Source organism: Bos indicus, chromosome 18 (genome assembly GCF_029378745.1).
Source record: "Bos indicus isolate NIAB-ARS_2022 breed Sahiwal x Tharparkar chromosome 18, NIAB-ARS_B.indTharparkar_mat_pri_1.0, whole genome shotgun sequence".
In the NCBI taxonomy this organism is placed as follows: Eukaryota; Metazoa; Chordata; class Mammalia; order Artiodactyla; family Bovidae; genus Bos; species Bos indicus.
In genome coordinates this window covers 60,563,389-60,583,907 of record NC_091777.1, presented here as the reverse complement: position 1 = coordinate 60,583,907, position 20,519 = coordinate 60,563,389, and the positions used below count along the sequence as shown (strand labels likewise).

The 20,519-nt window shown below is 39.6% G+C and overlaps 1 protein-coding gene across 4 annotated transcripts; it reads right to left on the bottom strand.

Annotated features, from left to right (window-relative positions):
• Positions 1-100: 100 nt before the first annotated feature.
• Positions 101-19,807, bottom strand: LOC109572020 (zinc finger protein 665-like). Of its 4 annotated transcripts, none has more exons than XM_019978554.2 (5): positions 19,728-19,807; positions 17,664-17,740; positions 12,882-13,008; positions 8,035-8,268; positions 101-6,164 (listed from the first exon to the last, which is right to left on the bottom strand). In XM_019978554.2, the coding sequence occupies exons 2-5, from the start codon at positions 17,676-17,678 to the stop codon at positions 6,097-6,099; spliced, it is 444 nt and encodes a 147-aa protein (XP_019834113.2). In that variant the 5' UTR covers positions 17,679-17,740; positions 19,728-19,807; the 3' UTR covers positions 101-6,096. The 4 variants fall into 4 exon arrangements, with proteins under 4 accessions (XP_019834113.2, XP_019834112.2, XP_019834110.2 ...); XM_019978553.2 differs by adding an exon at positions 13,310-13,400 and having other exon boundaries at positions 101-8,268; positions 19,728-19,785; XM_019978551.2 differs by having other exon boundaries at positions 101-8,268.
• Between the last annotated feature and the right edge of the window lie 712 nt (positions 19,808-20,519).

Sequence of the window (20,519 nt, the reverse complement as noted above, 5' to 3'; positions counted from 1 at the left end):
CTGGACTGCCAGGGAATTCCCTAAAATAAAGAAATATTTCCATTTTCAACAACATGGAAGGTACTAAGCTAAGTGAAAAAAGTCAAAGACAAATACCACATGGTTTTACTTATCTATAGAATCTAAAAGAGAAAAAATTGCAAAATACAGTGAAAACAGACACACACAAAAAATACGTGATTTACAGAATGGGGTAGAGGAGTGAATTATGTGAAGGAGTTTAAAATGGGCACATTGACAATTACACAATAAGTAAGTCAGGAGCATGTATAATATACAGCATAAATAATAGGGTCAATAATATGGTGAGAATTTTGTTTGGGCACAGATGGCTACTAGACTTACTGTGGTGGTCATTTCATAATGTATGCAAAAATTAAACATTAAACATTACACCTGAAACAAAAATTGTACAGCAATATGTTTCAACTAAAATTAAAAAGACGTTCCATTGAGGAGAGACACCATACTAAACTAATTAATATAGGTGGCAAGGCCCATAACCAGGGCAGTCACCTCACTTGATATCAGAATAAAGACTTTTGAGGAAAACCACACAAATGCATGACAAAGCTGATCCAAATTTTAAGCCTGGTAGAAAATAACACAATTCTTTCTAGGGAGAAACTTGACAAATGTACTGAATGTGATCAACTTTATAAAAATATATATGCCTTTGTGGTCTTGAAAGAGTTAATATAATATAGAAACCATACAAGAATGTTAAGACTTTACAGCAATTACTCAGGATACTTCACAAGGAATTCACACTAGACAGAAACATGACAAATGTAATGGGGAGATAAATCTTCACACAATCCTCTCAATGAACTTACAAATAAGAAAACTTACAGTGGGAGGAAACTCAGTCTATTAGGTTTGAAATAACCAATCTCAGATGTTAAATTCTACAGAGAATTAAAAGTTAAAATTTTTTAAAATCCATGAGTTGATACTTGTCAAAGGATCAGACATCTGTGGAAAGACCTAATTATCTGTAGATGGTACATTGTTTACTCAATTATCTGAGGTCTCGTGAAAAGGGTCCATTGTTAATGACCTACAACCTGAAGTTTGAAATCTGTTGATGTTATTGTTCCATTATCTGCGTTTCATTTGTCACCATGATAGTCTCAGGAAAAGACGGGTAAGATGAAACCCCACCTATTTCATTAGGTGGGGTTTATTCATATCTATGAGACCAGGAAAACTAGGACACTGATTTTAAGAAGATGGTATAAATTTGAAAGCATGGGGACAGCCAGAGTACATATGTAAAAATATTATCTAAAATATGCTTTGGGGACCTCCCTGATGTGCTTCCCTGGCTCAAATGGTAAAGAATCTGCCTGTAATGTGGGAGACCTGGGTTTGATCCCTGGGTTGGGAAGATCCCCTGGAGAAGGGAATGGCAACCTACTCCAGTATTCTTGTCTGGAGAATCCCATGGACAGAGAACCCTGGTGGGCTGCAATCCATGGGGTTGGAAAGATTTGGATATGACTAAACAACTAACACACAACACACACACCTGGTGGTACAGTGGCTAAGACTCAACCCTGAGTGCAGAAGGCCAGAGTTCGATCCCTGGTCAGGGCACTAGATCCTAAATGCCAAAACTAAAAGATCCCATGTGCTGCAACTAAGACCCAATGTGGACAAATTAATTTAAAAATAAAATATCATGTTTTTGGTGGCCATGACACCTTCTCTAGATATGTTGTTACAAATGAGGGCCATCATTGATGATTATATGCAAGATTATTCTAGCAGATGGTCAAGAAGTAGAGTAGAACTTGACACTGTGAAAGTGAGGTTTTCATATGTGTTTCATGATGAGCTACATGTGGAAGAAAAAAAAAGCAGGGGAACAATGGGGTTTTTTTTGTTGTTTGGTTTTTAGCTGCACATCATGGCATGTGGGATCTTAATTCCCTGACCAGGAATTGAGCCTATACCACTGGCATTCGAAGGCAAAGTCTGAACCAGTGGACCACAGGAGAAGATCCTCTCTCCCTTTTAAAAGGGAATAGCTGTTATCTACCATGGTGGGGGTGATGGTGGTTTAGTCATTAAGTCATGTCCTACTCCTGTGACTCCATGGACTGAGGCCCACCAGGCTCCTTTGTCCTTGGGATTTCTCAGGCAAGAACTAGAGTAAGTTGCCATTTCCTTCTCCAGGGAATCTTTCTGACCCAGGGATTGAACTCGCATCTCCTGCACTGGCAGGTGGATTCTTCACCAGTGAGCCACCAAGGAAGCCCTTTGTTGTCTACCATAGATTATGGAAAATTCGTTTTATTTCAGAACACTGCAGACAGAGTATTACTGAAGTTAATTCAATGAAAAGAACAGGAGTAGAGAGTGCTTGACAGGGATTTAAATATGCACACTGTTTTTACATTTTGATACTATTTTGTTTTGAATGTATCACTTTCCATATCTAAATTAACGAATGAATGAAACTTCCCTGGTGGTCCAGTGGCTAAGACAGGACATTCTCAATGCAGCTGGCCCAGATTCAATCCCTGGTCAGGGAACTAGGCCCCACAAGCCACAACTAAGACCCACCAGAGCCAAATAAATAAATAAAAATAAATATTAAAATAATTAATACCTGCCTGCAATGCATTAGACCCAGTTCTCCTGTGTTTCCTGCATTGGCAGGCAAATCCTTTGCCACTGAGACACCTGGGAAGCTCCATAGCAGTTACATTACTATATAATTAATATGAGTCTAATCTTAAAATATATTTGGAAGTGATGTTAGAATATTTCCCAATTACAAGCCTCCTGTATATTTCTCACATTCAGGTACGGTTAAAAAGCATTTCAAAATGGGTTCTTTGATTCCTTGCCCTGATACTGGAATCAAAATAACTATATCAAAATTGGCAGTCCAGTGGTTAGGAATTGGCACTTTAACTGCTGAGAGTGCAGGTTCAATCCCAGGTCAGGGAACTAGGATCCTGCAAGCCACATAGAATAGCACCGCCCTCCCTCCCCCAAATATGGTGAATTATTTAAGTGTATTTAGAATCAGATAGAGCAGAAAGGAAATAAATCTTTGACTCATAAAACATAAGGGCTCTAAAAAGTTTTGCTTGGTATTTCAAACATGAGGCAAAGTCACCATATGTTATGTGGAATATTGTACTCTCGGGATAAAGAACAAAGTCTTTCGATATAATCTCTCCCTAACACTTTTTCCCCCTTTGTTTTTCTTTGTTCAAGAGAGAAATATTAAATTAGAAATTTCACATCTATTATTAAAATTATGGTACCCATTTAATGCAAATGGCTAGTAATATCAGAAAATAATGACTAGGATTATTGTTTCATGAAAATGAGACCAAATCTATAATCAAAAAGTGTTTTGCCTCTCAACCTTCACTCTTCTTGGTCTTTCAGCAGCCATATTGCTGTGAGGACACTGAAGACTAAGTGCTTATGGAGGCTGAAGGGGCAGAGCACTCATCACATCCCACATGGCATCTTCTGGAGCTTCCTGTTTGGTGAGAATGATAAACCTAATTGTTTCAGTTACTATTTGCCAAGTGGCCTCTCACCCACGAATAAAAACTATCCTACCCGAGAAAAAAAATTACTACTTTGTCATGGGTGTAGAATGGAGCATTACTCAAAGAATCCTAAATTGAAATTGTGTATTATAGCGGGGGAAGGAGAGAATGGAATGAATTGAGAGAGTAGCACTGAAACATATACATTAACATATGTAAAACAGACAGTTAATGGGAAGTTGCTGTATAACACAGGGAGCTCAAACCCAGTGCTCTGTGACAACCTAGAGGGGTGGGATGGGGTACGGGGTAGGAGGGAGGTTCAAGAAGGAGGGGGCACGTGTAAACTTATGGCCGATTCATGCTGTTGTATGGGAGAAACCAACACACCACTGTAAAGCCATTATCCTCCAAATAAAAATAAATTAAAAAAAAAAGAAAATGTTGTGGATTAAAAAAACTTCATGAAGACATTTCTTCACTGATGAATTAGATCTGTTTAGCACATGTTGGAGAAAATTCACAATGTGTGAATAAATCACACTGTGAGAATTTATGACAAACATTCAAAATGCTTGGGTGTAATGTAACAGAGTAAGGAATTTGGTGCCACAAATACAATATGATTACATGTTTATTAGACTATTTGACTTACTGCTCTATGAGCCTACCTATTACAGAACCCTTTGCACTGATAAAGTGCATTCACACACCTGCCAGTTGAAAATGGTTTCAATCACTGGATATCAAGCAGGAAATAAAATCAATACCCTGCCTTCAAGGAGCATATTCTATAGGGGAAAGTCACCAATAATTAAATCATATATGATACTGTTAAGTACTATTAAGGTGTACATGTACAAAGATGGAGTGACAGGGTGCCCTAAATTAAACAATGTGTTCAGAAAATGCTCATGTAACAAGAAGACATCTGAATAAAATCATTCATTATTTCAAAGTGTGTGCCATCCAGATACAAATGGGGACCCATGAAACAAAGGATCTAAGTGGCTTCTGGCATCCTGGAACATAGGACTTTGGCTCATTTTCCATTTCTGACCTCCAGAACCGTAAGAGAATAGACTTGTGTTCCTTCCAGTCTCTCAGTTTGTGATAACTTGTTAAAAGTAGAAACAGGAAATTTAAGGAAATAATGCACGTACAGAATCAAAAGAATCTATACAAATTTCTAGAAAAAAGTATAATTTGCAAGGTGTCAGGACATAACGTGCAAAAATCTATTGTAATTTTATATGCATGCAATTTACAAATGGAAACTGAAATTAAATATAGAATACGATGTTTGCTCAAAAAGAAGAAAAATGTGTAAATCTAACAAGATAAAGACTTTTATGCTTAAAACCTACAATGGGAAGGAATGAAATCAAAGACGATCTTCTATTTAGGTCACCTGAGAGAAACATAGGATATTCACTGAACTGTTAATAAAACATACCAGATTAATTGACTGGAAGATACAACATAAGAAGTGATATTAAAATATCCCAAGTGACATACAAGTTTAATGCATTTTCCATCAAGATTTTTGTAGATTCAAACAAGATTATTCTAAAAATAACAGAGAGAGGCAAAAGAACTAGAAGAGCTAAAATACCTGAAAAATATTGCAGTGGTTGGAATCGCCCCACATAATCTCAAGATTTCTAATACAGTGACAGGAATCAAGACTGTGTGGGATTTGTGGAATAACAGACGCAAAGACCAATGGAGCAGAATGAGGAGACAAGAAATAGCCCTCCATCACTACAGTTTTTCCCAGATGGCACAGGGGTAAAGAATCCATCCCCCAATGTAGGAGATTCAAGAGACGCAGTTTCAAGCCCTGGGTGGGGAAGAAGCCCGGGAGGAGGAAATGGCAACCCACTCCAGTATTCTTGCCTGGGAAACCCCATGGACAGAGGAGCCTGGTGGGCTACAGTCCATGGGGTCACAAAGAGTTAGACACGACTGAGCACACAGTGCACAGGACATTAACCCTTGAACATCACAGGTTTCAGCTGTGTGGATTCAATTATATGGGCATTGTTTCCTAATAAACATTACTACAGTGTAGGATCTGAGGTCAGTTGAATCTGAGGATGCAGAACCACAGATATAGCAGGATAGCATTAAATTATACATGGATTTAGAACTGCTCAGGAGACTAAACCCTAACTCCCTGCCTTGTTCAAGGGTCAAGTGTACTTCCCATTACTTTTTGACAAAGGTACCCAGGCAACTCAATGAAGGAAGGCTGGTCCCATACATGTGCTCGTCAATGAAATATTCATAGTACAAAAGAAAATTTCTCCATTTAAACTTTACATCTGTCAAACATCAGCAAAAAGTTAAACAATGGTCTAAAACAAATTATGGAACTTTACACTATAAGAGATTTAGGAAAAATGCTATAGAACAAAAACTTCAGAATCTGGAACTTAATGCAGAGTCCTTAGACATGTCACAAGAGCGTAAGCCAGGGAGAATATACAAAAACCTTAGAGTGAAAAGGGTTTTTGCCCTCAACCTTCAGCCTTTTCAGTCATAGAGCAGTCATGTTACTATAAGGTGAAGATTAAGTACTCATGGAGGTTGCAGAGGCAGAGGACCCCATCGCACCCCACATGGCAGCCTCTGGACTTCCTGTTAGATGAGAATGATAAACCTCTTACTACTTTCAGTCCCTGTTCTCCAGGCGGTCTGTCACTCACAAATATAAACTGTCCTACCTGAGCAATAAGATTACTATTTCACATCCATGGCATTTGTGAGATAATCTTGAGAATGAGTTAATTAATAAATTCCTCCTCTTAAGGCCTGACCACAATAAAATACATTTATCTGGTCTCTATCCAGAATGAATTGTCCAATGAAGCCTAAGATGTAGATACCTGCTAAAAGCCTTGTCGTATCACTGTATTATTAAAGTCTCTCACCAGGATGGGTCACCTGATGGTAACTCGGGCTGGACACTGAAGGATTTGCCACACTCATTATATTTGAAAGGTTTCTCTCCAGTATAAATTATTTGGCAGATCTCAAGGTATGAACTTGGGCTGAAGACTTTGAGATACTTAGTACATTTATAAGGTTTCTCTCCACTATAGATTATGTGATAGAAAATGAGGCTTGCAGGCACACAATCTTTGGTATATTCATGGCATTTGCTTAGTTTCTCCCTACTCTGAAATCTCCAGTGAATTGTACGCTGTAAATTTTGAATGAAGACTTCCCACATATGTCGCACTTACATAGTTTCTTTCATGTATAAATTATCTGATACTTAGTGAGGGTTGAGAACTCAGTAAAGGCATTTCAAGTTCATTACAGCTGAAAGCCTTCTCTATGTTATGTATTCTCTGATGAACTGCAAAAAGTGAATTTCGACTGAAGACCTCCCCACACTCATGACATTTGTAAGGTTTCTCTCCCGTGTGAATTCTCTGATGCTTTCCAAGGTTTGGTTTTTGAGAAAACAACCTGCCACACTCATTACATTTGAAAGGTTTCTCTCCAGTATGAATTCTTTGATGACTTTCAAGATTTGAATTTCGACTGAAGACCTTCCCACACTCATTACATTTGTAAGACTTTTCTTCAATATGAACTCTCTGATGCTTTGTAAGGTATGCTCTTTGATTAAAAAATTTGCCACACTCATTACATTTGTAAGGTTTTTCACCAGTATGAATTCTCTGATGACTCACAAGATTTGAATTTTGACTGAAGACCTTGCCACACACATTACAGTTATAAGGTTTCTCTCCAGTATGAATTCTTTGATGACTTGCGAGATTTGAATACTGATTAAAGACCTTGCCACAATCATCACATTTGTAAGGTTTCTCCCCAGTATGAAGTCTCTGATGTCTTCCAAGATGTGAATTTTGACGGAAGACCTTACCACACTCATTACATTTGTAAGGTTTCTCTCCGTTGTGAATTCTCCGATGAATTCTAAGGCATGAATTTTGACTAAAGACTTTGCCACATACATCACACTTACATAATTTCATGCCTGTATGGATTACTTCATGTGTGGAGAGGTGAGAGCCACGATTAAAGGTTTTGCCACACTCATTGCATCGGTAAGGTCTCTCTCCGGTATGAATTCTTTGATGACGTTTAAGGGAGGAATTCTGACTACAGACTTTGCTACATACATCACATTTATACACTTTCTCTCCTGTATGCCTTATCTGATGTCTACGGAGGGATGAGCCGTGATTAAAGGTTTTACCACACTCATCACATGTGTAAGTTTTCGCACGAGTGTGAGTTGTCCAATGACTTACAAGGTGTGACTTTAGACGAAAAACATTGCCACATACACCACACTTATATAATTTCTCTCCTGTATGGATTAGAAGGTGTCTACTGAGGGAGGAGCCATAATTAAAGAATTTACCACACTCGTGACATTTGTAAATATTTTTTTTAAATATATGCAGTTCATCCTGAAAGCTTAACACAAGTCTATTTTTAATTGGCTTCTTTCCTGCATTCCACCTACCTTGTCTATCTCTTCTGTGAGTTACATTTTCCTTATATATTACAGGCATTCCTTTGTAATTTCTTTCATCATTCTTCCACTGACACCCAAAGTCATCTTCCTGGATTTCCGTGAAGCAAAAATATTTCATTTCAGGGCTTTCTTTTCTTTCCAATGTCACTGTTTGGAATGCATCTCCTCTATCACTACTTGCTATTGGTTGTAATTTCTTGACCACATGTATATGAGAGATATCTACAAGATACAAAGAACCATAAGGTGTTTTACTCAGTACAACTCATGAATAAAGTGTAATGTTGAATATATGACATTAAACCAAAGGTAGGGAACTGCCTGGCAGTCCAGTGGTTAGGGCTCTGTGCTCCCACTGCAAGGGTGATGGGTTCGATCCCCAGTCAGGGAACTAAGATGTTGCACAGCATGGTCAAAATAAAATAAAACAAACCAAAAGTACTACTTATGCCCAATAAGGTTATGAAACTTCCGAATCATGACCTTAAAAATTTTAGGAACACTAAAGGAATAGGACTCTTTACTAAAGAAAGAGTGATTATATGTAAGGTGAGAGTATGACATGGTTGGATACCATCACCGATTCAATGGACATGAACTTGGGCAAACTCCAAGAGATACTGAGGGACAGGAAGGCCTGGCATGCTGCAGTCCATAGGGTTGCAAAGAGTCAGAGCACAACTTAGAGACAGAACAATAACAATAATGACAGCTGAGTTCTAACACCCTGTGACAAAAACATTCACACTAGACAAATGTAGGTTAACTCTCAAAGAAAGAATATTTTGTCACTATGACACCAAAGCATATACCAATTAACAATACATATACTGTGGTCTCGCTATTAAGAAGACAAAAGATATTATACTGTACATATATTCTGTATTCTATGTCATACAAATAAATGCTAAAGACGACACAATCCACTGTAATGTACATAATCCAAAACAAACTTATCTAATGAATAACTAACTGGTAGTATGGAATTACAAAATACAGCATACAAAAATGGAAGAATTTGTTAACACAATTTTGCACAAAAAATTTTTCTGAATATCTGCTATAGAGCTATGTACCCATAAAGAATATGCATTTTACAACATTAACAAATGGTACATGTCAGTTGTACTCTATAATAAAAGCTGAAAAACCATCATATATTAATTACAATTAAGAGTTAACCAATAAAATATTCTAGAGTTATGTAATCTAACAGCAAATAAATAAAGTCATTCCCAGCCTTCACTGAACACTTAAAATTCTCCAGTTCATTGGCTCTAAAAAGATATGTAATAAACAGCAATTTGTAAATTTATCAACTAGGGTCAGACACAATGTTGATTAGCACAAATTGGAGATGAAAAGCATACAAGATGTGATGCAAAACAGTATTATAATAAACATGACAGAATATTAATATAACTATTTATAAAAAGTAACTTTTCAGGCTTCCGTGGTGGCTCAGTGGTGAACAATCCGCCTGCCAATGCAGGAGATGTGGGTTTCACCCCTGATCCAGGAAGATTCCACATTCCTCAGAGCAACTAGTCTGTGTGCCACAACTATTGAATCTGTGCTCTAGAGCCTGGAAGCTGCAACTACCAAAGCTTGCACACCTTAGAGCCCTGCTTCACAACAAGAGAAGCCGCAACATGAGGAGGCCGCACACAGCAGCTAGAGTGGCCCCTGTCCTCCACAACTAGAGAAAAGCACAGGAAGCAATGAACAGTCAGCACAGCCAAAAGTAAATACATAATTGTTTTTAAAAGCAACTTTTCAATCATGATTATAAAACATGCAAGAGTCTAAGCCATCAAAGAACACTAATTTGTTTCAAAAGGCTTGTTTTTAAAGGTTTAAAAGGCATGAGGTAAATCAACACAAGTTTTCAAATCACAGGTTTGACTCACAGATTTCTATGCATGACCACAACTGATACAGAAAGTACTGAGAGACACAGGATTTGAACTGGAACTAAATCTAAAGGATGACTGCTCACCCCAGCAGTACAGATTACAAAATATTAAAACAAATACCAGGAATTTAAAAAGAGTATTCCAAGGGAGACACAAAAGAAGTCAGCCATGTAACTAATAATGTTATTTAGCCACCCTTCCTGAAAATGGTTTTTCTAAGTCTTCACAGCTGCACATAGTGATTTTGGTCATGTCATGAGAAAGTCGTACAACAGAAAAAGAGGGACCATTTTTATACTGAGTGATGTGGAAGGTGGAGCGATGAGTGAAGGAGTGCTGGGGAAACTGGGATGAAAATAATGATTTAAATATGTGAGCAAAAGAAAGTCTTCCCACATAAAAGTACCATGTGAAGAAAGGTCCAGAATGAGAAATGGCATGAGTGGAGCACAAGGTATATGCATATGTGGGAGCACAGCTGGTGATTGTATATCGAGGTGAATATAACCATACCAGAGAGCAGCCAAGATGGCGGAGCAGACGTATCCTATACTCACTTCCTCTCATGAGCACAATCATCTCACTTTCTTTCCCAAGCACCAAAATCACAATAATCTGCATTATGACCATCACTGACAAAGACTAAAATCTACCAGAAAATATCTGCTGCAACTAAAGCCATAAAGAAAGAACCCCAACAACACAGGACGGATGGGGCAGACCCATGACACAATCAAATCTCATACTTTGTGTGGGTGACAGACAAACTGGAGAATAATTACATAACACAGTTTCTCCCACAGAAGCCCCACATCAGACCCTCCAAACCAGGGGTCCAATATCAGGAAGAGGAGAATGTGAATATAGTTTTCCTGGAATACACTCCTACATCATTTCCTCTGGCTCATAGAGGATGGTCATTAGTATCTGGAAACAAGATTGACACCATGTCCTTGAGATGGGCTTTCATGACAGTCCTCAAAGCCAAGAAAAGAAAAAAAAACAGTGGGGAAAGACTCATCAGTGAGGCTCTCATGATACTTTCTATCTCCTATCTTACAACATGCTGACCAATCTACTAAGTAGCTTCAACTGGTGACTTAGTACATAGCAGGAAAATATTAAAACACTTAAGGAAAAGCATTGTCCATCAAAACTTTCTGTTAGTAAATTCACCCCACAGAGAGTCCATCCTGAGCTGTCTACTACAAGTGGATTATCATAGTAATGAAACTGGATAAAATTATAGACTCTAGGAATATCTATTTCAAAAGCAAGTTTCACACTCAAGATTATAAACTTTTCTACTTGAAGGCAAAAATGTGCTAGTTATTTTTATATGTTTCCCAGAGCCTAATGAAAGCCAATACAATAATTAATCTATTTCTTTATTATTTAATCACACATACACACAAAATCCCTCAAGTTTCAAAAGGTAAAATCATGTAAAGGTAGAAGAATATGGAATCAGGAGAGTATACTGATTAGGTACAGCCATAGAAGAGCCATAAGAGAGTGGAAAAAATACAAAATTTGGTGAAGAGATGAAACCATGCACTCAACCCAAGATGCCAAACCAACAGCTTGAAAGATACACATATTTCCCCCATGAGGAACTAGGAAATAAAAAAAGAGGATCTCTTTGTCCACTGTCTTTGTAGTTTTGCCATGTAAAATTAAGCGAGACCCAATCTACCTCCCTGTTTCACACATCCCTAAAGTGTGTGGCAAAAATCAGAACAGAAGAAATGGCTGCGAAATCTAAACAAGGGGAGAGGGCTTGAGACAACAGCTCCCTGAAGGTGCCACATGGAATCAAAAAGCATGTGCTTTTGATTTTGGTCAATGCCTTCCCATCTTCTGATTAGATCTTTTAAGAACACAAATGGGGATGAAAGAGAGAAAAGCCCAGGGAGTGAGTCTGGAAGCATCAACTCTTATTTATATAGACTGAAAACTGAGCATCCAATGAAATGGAGTCCAGAGAGAGAAGTGAAAGGGGGTAAAAGACCCTTTTAAAGCAACCCTCTTCACGGTGCTCAAAGTCAACCAACAACTAGTTCACAGGGACCAGATGGCAGGGTGTAGATCATGATGAAGACTTTGCTTTTGTTTCTGGTGGGGCTGCACCAGAGGGTGAAAGAATACATTCTACATGTTGAAGAACAGAATGATAACCCAGGAGTAAGAAAAATGTGCTCTCAGCATTCACAATAAATAAACTTCTGTTTTCTGAAAAGAAATCTCCCACGTGGGTAGAGTTACCCAAAGACCAGTAAAACTGCCACTTCCTCTCTGCCCTTCTGAGATCTAACCTGTGTTCAGACTTTTGATACATTTCTATCCTCTTGGTGGTTTGCTCTTTTCATGTCACTCTTCACAGGCTAGAGCTGTTACTCTTGTTACAAGATGGAAATAATATTCTGATCAGAAATAGAAATTTCTGCTTCTCAAAAGAATGAAATGTGAAGAGCTAGGGCTTTTCTAGCTCTTTGTTCAGGTGAGGAGTGAGGACACTGAACGTGGGTCTGAAAAACTCTATCACAGGTTGGTCTACCACTTGCCTCCTACTAAATGCAGAGGAAACAGTGTAATATTCAGATAATGAGCTTTCTTCCAAGAAGTAGTGGAACAAAAGCACAGGGGCAGAAAAAAAGAGAATCTGATATTTTAAAAGTTTGCCCTCAGCCTTATAAATACTTAAGCTCTGGAACAATGCCTGATGTATCATGAAATGGATTAAACATTTGCAGAAAAGCTAAGCTTAAACTCATGATACCACATCATGAAATTTTTCATGTCTGAATCAACAGGGATTTCAGATCAATCAAGCAAAACAGGGGCTCCCAAGGGGCACAGAAGGGAAATGCAATGATACCCAAGGACTGATTCTAATTTCTGAAGCGAAGTGATCCTCACCTACAGAGATCAGGTTCCTGAGGGTCTCCACCATCACATCCATGTAAAAGGCCCTCTGAGCAGGGTCCAGGCATTCCCACTCCTCCTGAGAGAATTCTACAGCAACATCCTTGAAGGTCAACTGTTCCTGAAACAAAAACATCTCATCAAAGGGCCATGAACAGAGTTATTTTTGCACAAAATGAGAAGAGGAGAGAGGAGTAAGGATCTGTTTAATTGAAGTATGTATTCTGACAGATCCAGGTAAAGGTATCTGGAACAAATTATGCATCTGTAATTTAAATTTCTTATCCCTTTTCATACAGATTATGATATCCTCCATACAATGTAGGTTTTTCACTTTTTCTGGACAACACACAAACAACCTAGAAATAAAATTCAATAGCAGGTGGTCTATGTAGAAATGTTACCTATTATGTTTTACGTACCATGTGATATTCAATATCTGGATGAGCTACAGCACCAGTGGGATCTTCACAGATGACAAAGTCCACAGTGGCTTTACAGAAAGGTCAAAATCTGCAATTATGACGATTACAAGAGCAATGACTCTAAGTGTTGGAACACTTCCTATATGCCAAATTTCATTCTTAATAAATTTTTTACATGTATGAAATTGCTATAAACATAACAGCTCATTAGAGATGATCTCTTCCCATCTTACAGAGGAGAATACTGTGCCAGACACACTTGGAGACACTCGACTCAGGTCATGAAACTAAACAGCAATATCAGAACTCAGAGGGTTAGCCTCTGGATTTGAAGCTAAAGAATCAAACAGTTGAATAAGAGAAAAAACAGTATTAAAGGCACACTGACAGAGGTTTCACTGAGAAAATATGAAAGAAGTTCATGGTGAACAACATGGAAAAGCATAAAAGTTCATCATATACGTGGGCTCACACAGAGACACATAAGATGTTAATAATCTTATTGCTATTTAAACCATTAACATGATACTCCAAAAAAATTTTTTGAGGTCAAGGATTATATTTAAGATATAATTTCAAGTGTAAAGATAGGTTTGAAATATGATGTTTTTATCAAAACCATGGACTTGTACTTCCATGTACTCACACACACACATGTAAACACACAATTACTTGAAAAGACAGGAGTTCCTGATGGTCCAGTGGTTAGGATTCAGTGATTTCACTGCTGTGGCCCTGGATTCAATCTCTCGTTGGGAAACTAAAATCATACAAGTGGCTTGGCTTGGTCAAAATTAAAAAAAAAAAAGATTTAAACATTCCACTGGAAGGCTTTTCTTTTCAGATCAGGAAGAAGGCAAGGATACACACTTCTGAACTACTATCCACCAAAGTACAGAAAACCCTTATCAGAGAAATTAGACAAGAAAAAGAAATCAAACTTATCCAAACTGCAAAAGTAAAATTATCTCTTTTTGTGTAGATGACAACTTTTATGTGTAAAAATAGTAATGATTTCACAAGGAAATTGTTACATCAAAAAATAACTCTAGAAAAGTTGCAGGATACAAAAGTCCATGTGCAAAAATCAGGTAAATTTCTATACATAATGGTAGTGGTGGTTTAGATGTCTGTGTGTTCAGTCCCTCAGTTATGTCTGAGTCTTGTGACCCCATGAACTATAGCCCACCAGGTTCCTCTGTCCATGAGATTTCCCAGGCAAGAATACTGGAGTGGGTTGCCATTTCCTTCTCCAGAGGATCTTCCCAAACCAGGGATAAAATCCAGGTCTCCTGCATTGCAGGAAGATTCTTTACCGACGACGGTACCAGGGAAGCATATACACAGTGAACAATGTCAAAAGAAAATTTAAAAAGAATCCTATTTCTAAAGCACCATAAGGATACAACACTTCATAAGAAATCCAACAAAGACGTGAAAAACTTGTATACTGAAAACTATTAAACATTGCTAAAAGTTATACAAGGAGATACAAATAAACTGACATCCTATACTCTTGGATTGAAAGACTAAATATTCTTAAAATGAAATTACCCAAAATGTTTTATAGATTCAATCTAATCCCTATCAAAAGTCAAATGGCAATTTTGGTAGAAAATATAAGTTATTACACTAAAATTCATAAGGAATCTCCAAGAATCCCAAATTGCCAAAGAAGAAAGGAAGGAACCCTTATAGATTTCAAAACATATTACAAAGTAATCAAGATGGTGTGGTACTGGCATAAACACAGATACATAAAGCAGTGCAAGAGAACAGAATGCTCAGAATTGATTTTGCATATACGCAAAATGCATTTTCAGTGGTGCCAGGACCATAGAATAGAAGGAAGACAGTCTCAGTAATAAATGGTGCTGGGAAACTGGGTATCTACCAATAAAAGTATAAAGCTGGAACCTCACCTGTATCAAAATGAGAAACTTCTATGTGTCAAAGGAGGCAATCAACACAGTGAAAAGGTAACCTCCAAGGAATGGAGATGATGAAAATGGATTAAGAATCTCCATGTTTCAGAGATTGATTTCATAGTTTAAAATCAAAGGAATGGCAGAAATGGGGTTGAGGAGCAAACACATTTACCTAATTTAAAAATAAAACTGAAATATATTTTAAGGTTAAGGAAAGGGTCTTAAAGAAACAGAAGAAAACTTCTGAGCCTCAGGAAGGAATTAAAAGCAGGAAAGGGAAGGGTGTCAAGAATCAAGGGAGTCCTCTGTGCCTCTCACACTTTGCTTTATGCAGTGGTTGTTTCTGCTTCATTCTGCTCTTTTTCTTTAGACTAGCTTTTCCTTACCCTCAAATTCAACTATATAGCAGAAAGGACTGTCCTTCAGTTCTTTAGATCAAAAGTAACTGTTCAATCTCAATAAAAGCTATCTGATTGGCCTGGTGGGTTGGATTCTATGGTAGATTACATTGCTGTTCCTGCTTCTGCTGCTGCTAAGTTGCTTCAGTCTTGTCTGACTTTGTGCGACCCCATAGACGGCAGCCCACCAGGCTCCTCTGTCCCTGGGATTCTCCAGGCAAGAATACTGGAGGGGGTTGCCATTTCCTTCTCCAATGCATGCATGCATGCTAAGTTGCTTCAGTCGTGTCCGACTCTGCGACCCTATGGACAGCAGCCCTCCAGGCTCCTCTGTCCACAGGATTCTCCAGGCAAGAATACTGGAGTGGGTTGCCATTTCCTTCTCCCATTGCTATTGCTAGAATTTGTTATTTCTCTATAGAAGAATAATAACATTCACAACTCTGTGACGGCTTCATGGTGAGCAGAGACTACTCTTTGGGCATGGCATGTAATATGTTTTGGCCAACGGAATTTAAATTGATATGACAGAAGCAGAAGTTTTAACTCTGCTCAGAAGTTTGTCCTTCTATGCTTCAGTGATTTGCTATTAGAAGAACAAGCTCTGAATAGCTACTGTTCCTTCCATCTGGACCTCAGAATAAACATATATGGGCCTGGAGCTAAGTCAGTCTCCACAAGCTGAACTGTAGGCAGTGTACAGACTCATAAAATAAGAATAGGTACTGGTTGTTGTAAGCGGCTGATACTTGGGAAGATTTATTAGGCAATATTATTGTGCATTAGCTGACTGATACAGAAATTTGTATTGAAAGTGGTACATTACCATAACGGAAGTCTAAAATATTGTCTCTGGGACTGGTAATGAACAGTGAGAAAACAGTTAGAGGGTGGTGAGAATGTGGCAACCCAAGTTATGCAGCGGCAACATATTTGGCATGTCTATCACCTGGGGTAACTTGGAATATACAGGATGTTATTAATTATCTTGAACCTTCAGCTAAATGGTTTTGAGTTGTAATATTGAAAATGTGAGCTGGTGGCTACTAGGTGAATTTGATGAGTTCAGATAAAAAAAGATTTGCAAATATAATTGACAGGGTCTATATACAGCCCAAACATTTCAAGCTTTCAAGACCACAATCAAATTTTTCAATCATTTCAAATATTTGTCCATTCAAATAAAACTTCAGGGCAAAGCCCAAACTCTGGACACTGCCATTAAGATACAACCTAAGGGCAAATAAAAAAAAACAAAACAAAACAAAAAAATCAAAGGAATGAAACACTCTGTATCACTGATATCTCTGAACTTTTCATTCCATTCCCAATCATCATGATTTTTAAACCATCAATATACCCATTTAGCTTCTGCCCAGTCACTTCAGTTGTGTCTGACTCTTTGCAACCCTATGGACTGTAGCCTGCCAGGCTCCTCTGTCCATGGGATTCTCCAGCCAAGAATACTGGAGTGGGTTGCCATTTCCTTCTCCAGGGGATTTTCCTTACCCAGGGATTAAACTTGCGTCTGCCTGCATCTCCTGCATTGCAGGCAGATTCTTTACCCACTGAACCACCTGCATTAGCTTCTAATACAGTATAAAAAGCCAGAACGTATTTGTCGTAATTAGTCTGTTTTAAAAAATGCACCAGGCGAAAATGCATATTAACACCTGACTTCCATGTGCAGCTTCTTTACCCTAGTTGATGGAGAGCAGACAGGGCATCCAGATGGGCCCTAAGCAATCCCTGCTGCCCAACAGCACTGAGACCTTGTCTCCAACCCGTGGGTGAGAAGCCCTGCCCAGGACAGTGCCCAGGGGAGCCTCCTCACAAGGGCCGGGTCACTGGGTCATGGGGAGACGGGATCTAAGTGGAGAGGACAGGCCCTGAGGGAAGGCCCCAGGTGAGTGTGCATGTACAGGAGTCAGACAAGGACACTTCAGAGTCGGACACGATTAGCAAGTCCAGAGAAGGGCATTTCAGGAAGGACAGACTGAGAATCAATTGAGAATATGACCTTACCTGAGAAATAGCCATTCCTGACTCCTTTTCTTTGCTCTTCCAGGCTTCTTCCTCAGTCTGAGTCTTTGGAAGTCAATCTTGAAAGGTGAAAATAGGCAGTTAAATGCTTAAAATCAACACACCCCCTTCCTATGCCCCAAACACACACACACACACACACACACAGGGAAGACCCCACCATGTGGAACAGTCTTCTGCTGCACATGGTCTCAGGAGGGACTCAGAACAGTCAACTCCTAGAGAGAGATCAACAAGTCAGTTCCTACATTTTTTTTCAGTGCTTGATAGATCTTTGAAGATCAAATAGTGTAGGGTATCCTTTTTTTCACCAAATATATATTTTTTCAGATTATTTTCCACCAGAGGTTATTATAAGATATTGAATATAGTTCCCTGCACTATATAGCAGGTCTTGTTTAATTATTCTATATATAGTAGTGTGTATGTTCTTCCCAACTTCTAATTTATCCCTCCTCCTCCTTCCATGTTTGGGAACCACAAGTTTGTTTTCAGGGTCTGTGAATCTAGTTCTGCTTTGTAAATAAGTTCATTTGTACCATTTTTTTTAGATTCCACATATGAATGAACTCCGGGAGCTGGTGATGGTTAGGGAGGCCTGGTGTGCTGTGATTCATGGGGTCGAAAAGAGTCAGACACAACTGAGCAACTGAACTGATAAAGTGATATCATGTGTGTCTGTCTGATTTACTTCACTTAGTGTGACAATTGTGTCTACCTACACCATGTGTTTCCACATATTATTATCCTGTCTCCCTATTTCTGTATCTTCGTCTTTTTGTTCCCCTCTACTTTTCTGCTGTTCCTGGCCCCCTATTTTCTCACACCTGTCTCACTCCACTCTGCAAATCATTCCCTCTCTTGATGCTCCTTCTAACCTTTCTGACTGCCCTACATCTCTATATATTTCTGCCTCTTTCTTCCCCTTCTCTGCTTCCTCTGTGCCCTTCAGTTACACCCCTTCTCTGTTACACTCCTTTCCTCCCCACTCTCGGGCACCCCAGGTGGTGATGCTTCCTTCCTGCTCTCTCTCCCTTCGCTCTTGCAGTCAATAATTTTCCTCTCCTCTCCCAATCACCATGATGCTCTGAAGGCTATGGTTCCACCTTTTATCCTCTCCCAAACTGTGTGAAGGGCCTCATCATTGCTGCCACCCTCCTACCAGTAGATCTAGAGCCCCTCTCCCTATGTCACTATCCAATTCCTGGACATCTGGCATTTTTAACTTAATTTTCGATTTTATTCACTTTCTACCTTCAAGGCGTAATCACTTTCACTTTACTATTTACAAGTCCCGGTCTGTTCCCACTGGTTCTCCCTCAATCTTTATCCTTCTCAATTTTTCTGTCTCAGTCGCTCTCTCGGTCTGCTTCTCCTGATCCTCCTCGCCCCTGCATTTACGAGGACGGCGACTGAATAAGACACCCGCGGACTGAAAAAGACCGTTTGGAACTCTGGACCGTAGAACACTGGGCGTCACAAAGATGGCCCACGTCACCACCTCTACCCTGGGTTAGGGCGGACCAGGAGGGGGGGCCCTGACGAGCAGAAGGACGGGCCTGAGGAGACGCGAGGACTGAGGGGCTGCGAGCGAGGGGGTCTTAGGAACGGGGCTGACTCTCCAGAATCCCGGCACCGAGAAAGGACGCGGCCTCTCCGGGAGCGGGGCGGCCGGCGCGGCCTCGAGGGGCCGAGAGGGCGAGGCTGGGGGGCGGGGGGGGGGACGGCCGCGAGTCCACCTCAAGGACGAAGACTTTACTTTACATGAGGCGGAAGGCAGAAATAGTAAAGGGTTTTAAGCAGGAAAATGTGGCGAAAGGCAGTGTTTACGTGGACCGAAAGCAGAAAAGCCAAGGGCTTCGGTACTGGCCCCAGAGAAATTGAAAACCCAAAGGGAAACGGTCTGCGAACTCTTAACACACGTCTCGGTTTACATGGCAAGTGGGGGCGTGAGAGGGAATTTAAAGGCCGCAGTGACTCCAAAACCCTGAAGATGGAGTCAAAGAACCGCAAAGCACAGATATAAGCTAGAAAAGAGAAACTTACGCTCTGCAGAGTGACCTTCGTCCCAAGCATTCCGTTTCCGGGTCTGCAGAGAACTGCGCGTGCGCGAGGTGAAGAGGCGGTGCTTCCTGGGCGGGGCCTGGGCGGAGCGCTAGCGACGGGGCGGTGGGCGGGGAGTCCAGGTCTGAGCCTGGACCACCCGAGGGCGGAAAAAGGGGTGGTGGAAAAGAGGGTGGGTCTCAAGGTCCCTTCCTTGACCGGCTTATTTGAAGTTTCAGAGAGTAACAATTTTAAGGTAAAGTTTGCATTTCTGTGGGCCAGTTATGTCCAAAGGTAACATAACTTTCAACTTGTTCCCTCTGAACAAGTTGAAAACGGTTTAAATAAAAGGTATTGTTTTTGCAAGCAAGCTGCTCTCCTGCCCTGCCAGTGAGGCCTTAAAGACAATTCAGGGTTCTGGAAATGTGGGTCTCCCAGAGTAGTTGACATAGGACAGTAGCTGGATGCGGGAGCATTTTGTGCAGTTAGAATTAATTTAAGCAGTTTAAGGAAATAAGAACTGAACTTGTCTCTCTATTACACACTAGAATGAGAAATACAAAACTTTCCCTACATTGTATGGTCTATTTCATAATGCAGAACAGCTTCTGTACTCCTATCTCTCACTGCAGAGGCCAAACTAAACACTGTTTAGTTCCAGAGACAAGGAGAAGATCTGGGATCTGATACTGGAGTACTAAGGGAAGTGATAATTTAGATTATTAACCATGGCTTTAAAAAGAGCAATATTCTTTTTAAATTGTTTTAAATTTTATTGCTTCTCTTTTTGCTAAT

What these genes read in the sequence shown, in the direction of transcription:
- LOC109572020 (XM_019978551.2), bottom strand. An exon ending in CAGGAACCTGATCTCTGTAG is followed by an intron (nt 8,269 to 12,881) that starts GTGAGGATCACT and finishes TGTATCTTGTAG; the next exon opens with ATATCTCTCATATACATGTG.